Source organism: Mastigoproctus giganteus, chromosome 9 (assembly GCF_048544385.1).
Source record: "Mastigoproctus giganteus isolate SK-2022 chromosome 9, ASM4854438v1, whole genome shotgun sequence".
NCBI lineage: Eukaryota > Metazoa > Arthropoda > Arachnida > Uropygi > Thelyphonidae > Mastigoproctus > Mastigoproctus giganteus.
In genome coordinates, this window is record NC_143583.1 from 110,433,552 (window position 1) to 110,445,639 (window position 12,088).

The 12,088-nt window shown below is 34.0% G+C and overlaps 1 protein-coding gene across 2 annotated transcripts in view; it reads right to left on the reverse strand.

The window, feature by feature from the left end:
- The window catches only part of IleRS (Isoleucyl-tRNA synthetase), a 430,056-nt gene that overhangs the window by 138,308 nt on the left and 279,660 nt on the right, over positions 1-12,088 (reverse strand). For both annotated transcript variants that reach the window (XM_090381523.1, XM_090381522.1), the window contains exon 21: positions 7,431-7,508. In XM_090381523.1, coding sequence (XP_090237649.1) covers positions 7,431-7,508 — 78 coding nt within the window. The remainder of the gene's footprint in view (positions 1-7,430; positions 7,509-12,088) is intronic.

A 12,088-nucleotide genomic window follows, 5' to 3' on the forward strand; every position in this document is an offset into this window, starting at 1 on the left:
ATGCAGGCAATAAAACTGTACATATTCTCTTTATAGCCGCTCACCACATATTTATTGGTTCAAAAGAAAATATCAATAAAAAGTGATATACAGTGGTCCCTTAATGATCATAATTTTTTCCACAAAAACAATCATTAAGTATATGAAGCACGTTAAAGGTTTAAATTGTTTCAATAACATTGTAAGTTGGATTTTTTCATGAAAAAAAAAAAAGAGCATATTTTATAATAGAGTACTATAGACTATTTGAGCATTTTATATTAGTAAATAATTTATGCTGACATTATTAAATACATGTAATTAACACAGTAAAATGACAAATTTTAATGACCTTTAGCTAAAAAGATCATTACTTAATGGAATCTTCTTCCATGATAGCCTATAGAGGTTAACATGGAAGGAGAGTCTCCTTTCCATCAAAGATTCAAGTGTCATTGAAGCCGAAAAAATCAGTTTCTAATTCTAATGATGTCATCTTCCTGGGGGGAAAAATTCAGTCTTGTCTATATTGCAGCCTTTGTTTTGTTATTAGCAGCTTTTTGCAGTGTTAATAAACCTCTGTGGCCAGCCATCTAACAGTTTAAAAGCCCTGTTTACTCTATAGAGGGATGTCTTACAGTCAATCTCTTCATGTGGAAGAAATAGTCTTTAGACCTATATGGGTGTCAGATAAACTGATGAGACTAGTGGCAGAAAAGAAAAATGCACGAGATGTTTATAAATTAGCAAAGGACACAGAAACCTACAGTAAGTACAAAAGGAGTTAAGCAAGCTAATGCAAATTATAACATGTCTCTTGCTAAGAATGCAAAGCAAAGTAGCAAAGAATGATCATGTTCAGATTACTAACAGACTGAATAAATATTCTTCATCTGCATGCACCTGCAAAGAAGGTTTTAGAGATGGAAACACTAGAAGTACAGAGTCATAACTGGAAGCTAAACGATTTTATTATAGTCAAGAAGAAACTGGAAGAGAAATTGCTGAAGCTCAAAGTAAACAAAGCATCTGGGAATGATGAGACCTACAAGTTACATTAAAACAAGCAGCAAACCTTTGGCCATAATCAGAAGTGCATCCTTGGATTCAGGGGTGATTCCTATAGACTGGAGGTGTGCAGATGCTTCTCATATTCACAAAAGGGGATCAAAGGGCAAATTGGGGAATTATAGATCTGTTAGTTTAACTTCTGTTCCATGGAAAATAATGGAATTATTGGTTAAAGGAGTATTGCAGGATTATCTTAACATGAATGGAATTATATGGAAATCATAACATGGATTTGTTAGGGCAGGGATTGTGTCTAACCAATCTGATTACCTACTATGATGAAGTAACAAAGGAAATTAATGATTTTATCACCATATATTTAGATTAGAGCAAAGCTTTTGATACTGTTCCACAAGAAACACTGCTATACAAATTGGAGTAGTGTGGCATTAAGGGCAAGTTACTCCTATGGATAAAGGGACAGTTAGGTGGCAAAAGACAGTAGTTATAAATAGACACTGCTCTTCTTAGACCAATGTTAGTAGAGTCCTTCAGAGTTAAGTGCTGGGTCCCTTACTGTTTATAATATTTATTAATGATATTGATGAAGGCATATCAACCTTATTGCCTAAGTCAACGACAGGAATCAAGGAATACTATTGGCCGAGAAGTGGCGACTGAGGTTTAAAATTGACAAATTCAACATACTGCACATAGATAGTAGTAATCTTGGAATAATATCCCAGCTGTCTGGCATCGTATGTATGGTCTGATAGTTTTCTGAGCGGTGCAGATTTACTACTAGAACAGCTCATGGAAGTATCTCGATGCACATACAGGAACTGCCAGGAGGATCCTAGTGTATAAGGCAAAGATTACTCCACATCTTCGGTACTGCATACAGGTCGGGAATCCTCATTTTAAGAAGACTGAGCTCTTAGAATGGGTGCAGAGAAGAACAACCAGATTAGTCAAGAAAATAAAGGGTTTATGCTTACCACTAAAAGCTTTGGTTCTGCAAATTGCACTGCTTTGAAACTGAACACTTACATGGAGACCCAAATGAAGTGTTTAAGACTTAAACACTTCATTGCAATTCTTTCTGGTGTTGTGGAAGTGGGTTTTGAATAAATTTAAGAAAGAATTAGACATGTTGTTAGAGGGGATAGACAGATTAGGTAGGTTTGTTTGTTATTTGGTTTTTAGGAGCATTAGCAACTAAGGCAATATTGCTCCAGGGATATGCGGTGGTCATTTCCTGACCTTTCCACATTCTCTGTATTTGGTGGTCATGGGCTCGAACCCCGGTCTAACCAAGAAGTGTGTGCTACGCACTGCTGCTCCTGCCCACCTGGCTACGGAGGCGCCAGATTAGGTAGGAACTATTTTTTTTCTTTTCAGTATTAGTAGAGACATATTAGGCAAGAAAGCAAGCTTAGCCCGGTCCTAGTTTGTCCCCCTAAGCCTAGATTTTTAACCCTAACTTGAAAATTGGCCCCCTGAAAAAAAAAAAAAAAACTAATCATTTCCATAATTTCTACTCAATTTACAAAACTGAAACTCTCAATATATATATATATAAACAGAAGTATATTCTTTGATTTCCTCCTTTATATTGCAGCAAAAACTATTAATTCACTCGAAAACAGCAAAAATGCATGATCACATATTTTATGTAATTATGACTGCAAAAAACAGCGGCCGCTCACTTTGATTATTTAACACGTCACTGAATTCGTTTGAATTTTGCATGTCATTGTGCCGCCGCTGGCTGAAATGAATCAATACACACATGGAGCCATAATTGACTGGCCAAGCTTACGTCATTAGTGTTACCAAGGTGATCCAAGGAGAAAATAAAAATGTAAGCAACTTTCTTGGAAAACAAACAGTTGAGCATCATTACTTTCGAACAATATTTTGCATTATAGCTTTACGTAATTGTTGTACAAAAGAATTGCAACGAATTGTTTTTGAAAAACAAAAATATCATATTTCCTTTCTTCAATATGTATTGTATCTACTAACACAACATTGAGGAAATTCAGCTATTGGAAGCCACAGTGGAAACGGAAAAAAAAAAAAAAAAAAAACTGTTAACACACAATGTTCATTTGATAATAAAAAAAAAAAACTAAAACTGATAACACACAATGCTCATTTGATAATAATAATAATAATAATAAAAAAAACTCTGGGCTTTACTGTAATTGTTTTAGGGAACAATATTTTGCATTATTGCCTTATTATAATATTTTGCATTATTATTTTCTAACATTAATTATGCATTTTTACTTTCTAAGAATATTTTGCTTTATTTCTTTATGTAATTGTTGTAGCCAACAACATTGGTGGGTAGGACGTTTTCTAAATGTGTATTTTATCTTCTAACGAAATTTCCAGAAAATATTTCTATCGATAGCCACGTTATAAACTTTTAAAACTGGTGTGCAAAAGAAGAAAAAAAGTATCGCAACAATTGTTTTTGAAAAAGAAAAAAGATTGCATTCCTTTCTTCAATATATATTGTACCTACTAACTGAAAATCAAGGAAATTCATCTATTGGAAGCCACAACAGAAATGAGAAAAACTAGTGTAAAACTGATCACTACAATGTGCATTTAATAAAAAAAAAAAAAAAAGTTTGCTATATTGTAATTGTTTTTAGAGGACTATATCGGAACAGCAGTTTCCTGGATGTATATTTGATCTTCTAACGAAATTTCAAGAAAATATTTCTATTGGTAGCTGTGTTATAAACTTTCAAAAACTGATGCTGGAGGAACTTCGCGTGCATCTTACCCAGTGTGCAAACGAAGAAAAAAAATACGATATGAGTAACGGATTGGGAAATTGTAAGTAATTGTTACTGAATACTTCAATATTTCCTTGATATGCATTTGATACCCTCAAAAAATTTCAAGGGAAAAATTCTATTTTCATCATCACACACACATGCAGGAAAAATTCACCATAAAGTGTCATACGTTTGGATGATTGAATTTCATTCTGAGCTGCATATGTAATTTCACTTCTCTTGCACTGACAGAGTAACTATTACCGAATGAAGGAAAACAGGGTTAATTTTCCTGAAATTTCCAGTTCCCTTCATTCACTTGGGGTAAAAAACTCCTTAGGGGAGGGAGTTCACCCTTTCTAGTCCAACTCTAGAGAAAAAAGAGACAAAGAGAAAGAAATAAAAATACTCTTTTGGCGGGGAGAAGGCCAGGAGATTGTCAAAGGTCCAGAGCTGTAACTTTCATCACATATGCTGAAGTCCTAATAAGTCAGTTTCATTGCAGATGCCAAAGTTCTAATAAGTCTATATCTTTATTGCATTCAGTTTCACAACAGATGCTAAAGTTCTCATAAGTGAGCTTCATCCTAGGATGCTGAAGTTCTAATAAGTCCAATTTTGGTCCGGTGTGCATTTGATAAAAAAAAAAAAAAAAACACTTTGCTTTACTGTAATTGTTTTAGGGAACAATATTTTGCATTATTCTAGGCATCTTAGGATGCTGAAGTTTTGGATGCTGATGAAGATGATGATGATGAAGATGCTGATGATGAAGTTTTAGGATGCTGAAGTCCGATTTTGGTTCGGTACACATTTGATAAAAAAAATGCTTGCTTTACCGTAATTGCTTTAGGAAAAAATATTTTGCATTATTGCCCTATTACAACATTTTGCATTATAGATCTAAGTCAGCTTCATCCTAGGATGCCAAAGTGGTAATAAGTCTGATTTTGGTCCAGTGCACATTTGATAAAAAAAAAACAAAAAAAAACCCCACTTTGCTTTGCTTTTGTAATTGTTTTAGGGAACAATATTTTGCAATAATCCCTCTGGACATATTAGCAAGTGAACTGCATTATAAATTTCAAACATCGTTGTATAGCTTGTCCTTGAATGCAAATGACTACGGTTACTTTCTTTCGAGTGGCCGCATGTTTTAGCCCTGTACATGTTTTATTGTGGAAATTCCTTCCAGTAAAATCATCAGTAGTCCTTTATTGTACCTAAAGTAATTTGTTATGTTGGGGGAAACGGTTCTTGCTCCTAATTGATGTAGCACTTGCGAATTTTCCCAAAGCGGATCATCTGAACACAATGTAAATTAGTAGACAGTAAAAGAGTTGATAATTGGTGAGCAGCATTCCAACAAACAAATTTTCTGTTTATACTCCGGGATCACCCGGAGAAACAGTAGCTCCTGTTTGTTTTTTTTTTTTTTTTGCCTTCTGTTAAAGCTGTATGGAGACATGATGCAATGCCGGAACGGAGCGTTCTCAAGCCAAACATAAACATAACTCCCTTTTGTAAACAGGGATGCATGCTCTCTCTAAACAACAAACAAATCAGATATTGTTTCATAAGCCCTAGGTTGGTTAGGGCGGGGATGAAAAAAAAAAAAAAAAAAAAAAAAAACTGTAAAAGGCTTAATAAAAAAATGCACACTTGATGTCACATTTTTGTCGCATGCGCGAAACTGAAAAGAAATTTCTGAAAATTGAAGTGGAAAAATCGAAGAAAACAGTTCTGGCCCCAGCTATAGCGAGTTTCAGCTCTCTTGATAGAGTAAAAATTATAGAATTTATTTGTTGAACTTGGTTGGGGTAGGTACATACCCCAATGGACACAAATGGTCAGTATAGCATCAGTCAAAAAAAAACCAACCCATTTCACCCATCTAATCACTCCAAATGTTTGTCTAGTTCTGCCTTCAACTTATTTAAGTTGCTGACCTTCACTACAACAGATGGAAGTTTGTTCCAACTATGAACTGGCTAAAGGCAAAATTTTGCACATCTGTTCTACAATTGTCTTTCCTCAATTTGAATTTATGTCCCCTCAAGTGAGTAATCTGAGCAAAAGGAAGAATCCCATCAGCATTATGCTCGCTCAAACCGTCCAAGGCCTTATACACCTCAATTAGATCACCTCGCAGGTGCCTAGTCTCCAGAAGCTGCAATTCGTAGAACTTAAGCCTTTCTTGGTAACACCAACCTTTTGTTCCACTCACCAATCTTGTTGCCTTCTCTGTACTCATTCCAGCAGCTCTACATCTTTCTTAAAATGAGGCCTCCAGACCTATATATGGTACTTAAGGTGTGGCCTGACCATTGCCTTATACAAGGGGACAATCATCCCCTTATCCCTGCTAGAAAAATTCCTGTATATCATTGATAAGACACCATGAGCTACTCTTGCAGCCTATCTACACTGCTCAGAAAACTTCATATCCAACTGCACAATTACCCCCCAGGTCCTTTTTATACTCCAATACCCCGAGTATAGTACCCAGTTGATATGTCACTCTGAGGTTACTGCTACCCATATGCAGTACTTTACATATGTCAATATTAAACTTCAGTTGCCACCTCTCTGCCCATCTGCTCAACTTTTCCAGATACTGTTGCAGTAGCGTACTATCATTAGTGTCATTAACAAGCCTGCCAGCATTCGTGTCTTCTGTAAACTTAGACATTAACCCTGATATACCTTAATCAATATCACTGATAAATATTGAAAACAACAATGGGCCTAACACTGAACTCTGGGGGACTCCACTAATAACATTAGTCCACAGAGAAGTATCCACTGATAACCACTCTCTGTCTTCTCCCACTCAACCATCCTTTTATCTATTGTAGAAACTTGCCCTTAATGCCATACTGCTCCAATTTGTACAGTAGTCTTCAATGTTATAGGATACGTTACTCTGGGGTTGATATGTTTTTGGGTGATCTATGAGCTTGTTTCTTTGCATCATTTTCCCTCACTGCCTGTACTACTAATAATAGTAATAATAAACAATATGTTGCCAAAACTAGCATGTTGACTGATCAGTCTGTTACTAAAATTCACTACGTTTTGTTTTATGTTTAATTATTGTACAGAATGTGCTTTTTTTCCCCTCAATTATTATTATTATTGGAGAAAAATGGTTTCTTGTTTAGATGAATATTATTATTTACCTGTTTATTCCTTTATGTATATGACAAAACATATTAAAATGTGTAAGTTCATTAATAGCAGTTGCAAACAGCAAGACATAAAATTCAATGTAGGGTATTGTGATTTTCTTTTCTCCAGTAAACAAACACATGATATTGTTTATATCCCATATCATACCAATTTTCATTGGCTCTGCTTCATTGGACAACATGATTAAATATCAATGTTCATGAATTTGCAATTGGTAATGACCTTTTCAACATTTTGGAAACACTTTTTTTTGGGAAGTTCAACAATTAGAATGCTCTGCAGTTAATTTAAAAGGTAAAATTATCAACTAGAATGACGTTCTGATGAATGAGGCCCAGTTTCACCACTGAATTCAGTTAAGTTTAAAAAAAAAAGAAAGAAAAATGAGTAGACTTCAGAGATTTTACAATTTTTATTGAAAAATAATAATCACATTACATATGAACTTACCATTATCTTTATTAAAGTGTACAGCACACCAAAGAGTGTATTCAGAGCTGCACAACAATCATCCTTATCTCCTTCTCCCTAATATACATGCATGTAATTAGAATTTATCTATAACCAATGAACAATAACAAAGTATATAAAAATGAAAAACTTTATAAAGTAATACATGCTTATCATAAGGAATATGATAATCTGGGGTATAAAAGTAAGGCAGCAGAAGGAGCCATATATTCAGACCATTCAAGTTTCAGTAGAACTTGTATATAGTGACCACATTACTACAAGAATCCCTTGTTAAGCCAAGAGATGATACTTTAGCTACAACTAAATGATACAATGATGTGAACACACTAGTTGGCAATGTTGCCAACTAGTGGAATCCTAATGGAAATGCATCATACCTAATTTTTTTTTAAGTTATTCAAGCCTCTTATTGACCCATAGGTGTTAAACAATATCCAAATGGCATAATTAGCCAATATTACTTTAAGTAATTATTATTTAAAGCTATTGTATTTTAATTTGCATCATGTGATCCTGTTTACTTTATATTATCATTTCTCTAGACATATTTATGAATATATCAGTAATACTAGCAAATATTTTATGACATTAAAACACACAGGTTGGTATGCACAAAGATTCCTAATTTTCCTATATATTTTTCAATTTTGCTTTTATGATTATACATTCCTGCCAATTAAATTTGAGTATTTAATTGGCAGGAATGTCTAATTGAGTTTCACTATAATTAGAGTTATGCCAATGCAAGGAAGTGTAGCCATAGAAAAATCAAAGGCGCCTTAAATAACTAATTGCAGCTTACTGACAGCACCCACTTAAAATAAACAGAGTAATTCATTGGAGACAGTCTGATCCATAATGATTGTAATTCATTGGAGACAGTCTGATCCATCTCTATGCTGAAAAGTGTTTGATAGTGTTAAAAATTTTCAGAAAGTTTAATACTATAATTTTTAATAACTGTATTGCTATGAATATTAATATTCTCAGATCTCTAGCTCTCTTTCTCTTAATTTTTTTCAACTAAAATGCTTACTGAGCAGCAGTCATCACTGGCATGTAAGAGAATGTGATGCTTTTCAGCACTGGAAGGCTCGGCAACTGTACCTTGTACGGGCAGTCAAAAACAGATGTTTTTTAAAAGGGATGCCATTAAAAAAAAAAATCCCAAGTGACATTTCTAATTCACACACAAAGAATTTATGACACCAGAACCAGTAATTGTAAACACCACTGAAACTAAACTATTTCTTCAAAATGTTATGATTGCTATGTACAGATTTCCTACTGTCCATAACCCCTTCTACTCCAGCTCTTCTCTTATCTGATGTCACTATTGTCGTAGACCTACCCACACTGTTGTTTCTACAACTAGTAAGTATATCCTCTCTGTTATGAAAACACATGGTATAATTTATTAGTGCTTCAAAATGATAATGCTCCAGATAAGGAAGATAGGATTGTTAGCACCTCATTTGAGAAGAATGATAGAATGATAGCACAGAATTGGTCTAGCTAGAAAAAAAAGAATCAAAAAAAGAATCATGAGGGATCCTTTTGGATGTGCTGGAAACAGATGGAATTCTTCTGTTGTATCTCATCTCAGGGGTTCCCAAACTACAGCCCACTGGCCATATCCGGCCCGCAGATATTTCAATTAGATCGTTGGTTGATTAATATTGTTTGTGCCTCTGTGTCGTCAGCTTAGTCCTGTTAGATATTAATTCTGTTATTTCCACTCAAAGCCATTCTTTGAAACATCGTTAAAATAATCCGTTAATCTTGACCCTGTCATTAAATAGCAACAGGCATTAGAGACAGTAATTAGGGATTTCCTAATCCCTTGTCAGCATGCACACCAACCATGATGTCCAGAGCATGGGAGCAAAGGTCACACTAGGCTTCCACTATACAAGAATCACAGATCCAGGATAAAACCTGGCACTAGCAGCAGCAGCATGGTCTGATGATCGGTACTGGTAAGAACCAGCCTGCACATGACCCCTGATGTTTAGAGTATGGGAGTAAAGGTCATCCCTGACTTCTACTATTCAAGAACCCTGGATCCAGGATAAAAACATGACACTATCCTATTGGTTAATGGAGTTAATCCCTCTGCTATAAATTAACTGCTGGCAGCCTGTATGCACATAAAGTTTCTGGTAGCATCGGCAAAAGGAGGCTGTCGGCAAGTACGAATTTAATCTCTTTGTATTACCTTAGATTTCCTGTTTTCTAATGTAACAGCAATTCAAAACTCAATACTTTAGAATCATAACTTGCAAATTGTAACATTGGTAATTGCAATAGTATTATGGGTAATTGTAACTGTAATATCCTAAAATATTCAAATTTGTAGCCCTTTCTGTTCTCCCCACAGCATGGTCTGATGATGGTATTGGTAAGATACAAGAAATGTCACCTTATTAAACTATATTATAATAATGTAGTTTATAAACTATATTATTAATTTCATATGATATGAGAGTGATATGAATATAATAATAATCTTTATGTTAAAATATTTCATAAAATCTTAAGACACATCAGTGCTTACTTCAATATTCACAAGTATTTTTTTTTTATTCCAGTGATCCCATAAAAATCATGTCAAAGTTGATGTCAAAAAAAAGAAAAGTTGTTGCTGAGTGTCGTGTTTTTAATGAGCAGTGGCCAATTAATTACTTTTTTTTTGCACTGCTCGATGATACTTGCACACATCTTATTTGCAATGAAGCTTTGTCCGTGTTCAAGGAATATAATGTGAAATGTCACTACACCACAAAATATGCCTCAAATTACGATAAATTTCAGGAGCTTTGTAGCAGAAAAAACTCCAAGAATTAACCCAAACTTTTCTAAGTCAACAACAGAAGATTAGAACTTTTACTCATCAAAATTTATCTGCAGTTAGAGCTAGTTTTCAAGCCTCCCAAATCATTGCTGAAGAAGGAAAGGCCTTTATGGATGGAGAATTTTATAAAATGAATTTGTTTGGTAATTGCAGAAGTATGTCTTGAGAAAGTAAAGAATTTTGCATCTGTAACTTTATCTTCATCAACTGTAACAAGAAGAATTGAAGATTTAGGAGCCGATGTTCATAATCAACTCATAGAAAAAGTTCGTGAATTCACATATTTTTCAATAGCAATTGATGAGAGTGAAAATACAAACCATACAGTTTAATACTAATTTATATCCTAGGTGTAAATCAAAATTTTGCAGTAACTGAAAAGCCAGTTAGATTAAAAAGCTTGAAAGATACTACAACAACAGGTGAAAATATATTTCTGAGTGTGTCAGAAGCAATTGATGGCCTCAAAATGAATTAGGATTTGCTATCAGCAGTCAGAACGGATGGTGCTAAAAATATGGTTGGTACTAAAGTTGGATTCATGGGTCAGCTTCATAGATTCAGTCATGTCAACTGTTAATATTAACAGTAATTTTATTTGCAAGAGTTGTCTGAATATGGTGATTTGTTGTACTACACTGAAATATGATGGTTGAGTCGCAGTCACGTGTTGAAGCGATTTTTTGAACTCAGGATAGAAATAGATCAATTTATGAATGAAAAATTGAAGCCTGTTCTGGAACTGTCCAATCTCAAATGGTTGTGGAACCTTGCCTTTTTCAAAAATATATGTGAACACCTGAATTTTCTTAATATGAAACTACAAGGACAAAACAAACTTGTCAATGAATTGTATTATAGTGTCAAAGCATTTGAAACAAAACTGGAGTTATTTAAAAGTCAAAATACTTCAGAATAATTTTTCACATTTTCCACATTGCAATAATCTAAAAATATGCCTAGCTATAATTTTTCCACCGAAAATTTTGTGGCTAGATTTTCTGATTTTAAAAATAATTCAAAGGTGCTCAAAGAACTTTTTAAAAATTCATTTGACATACCCATCAGTGATGTCGATGAGAATTTTCAATTAGAGTTGGTGGATCTTCAATCTAATGATGCACCGAAGACAATATTTAAAAATGAAAATCTAATTCAATTTTATTCAACATTATCTGAATCAGATTATCCAAAAATTAAAAATTTTGCAAGAAAGGTTACATCAATTTTCAGAAGTATATGTATATGTGAGCATTTTATATATTTATTTTCAAAAAAATATATATAAAATCAAAAATATGATCATGTCTAACGGACCCGTATTTACATGATTTTTTACGAATTTGAACTAGTACTTTAAAACCCAATATTACGAAACTTAGTTGCACTCTATAACCACATTCATGCATTAATTATAATTTTGTTGTATTACTGACTGTATTTTTGTAATTAGTAAAATAAATAAGTAATAATTAAAATTTGATACAAACAACTGGCATATTTTATATTACATATCCATTGATTTATTTTTGAATCTGTAGATATCTTCTTCCATTCACATAGTTCCCTGAGGAGCTGTTGTGGCCACCAACAAATTCTTCCAACTGCATTGATCGTGTGCTATACGAGCAGCATCGCAAAGTGTCGTGCCCAGAAGTTCATTGATCCCATCCTTCCACCTAGTTGCAGGTCTTCCTCTGCATCTCTTCCCCTCTGTTTTTCCTTCCATTATATTCTTCAACAGAAAGGTTTCCCTTCTTGCTATATGATAAAAAAACTT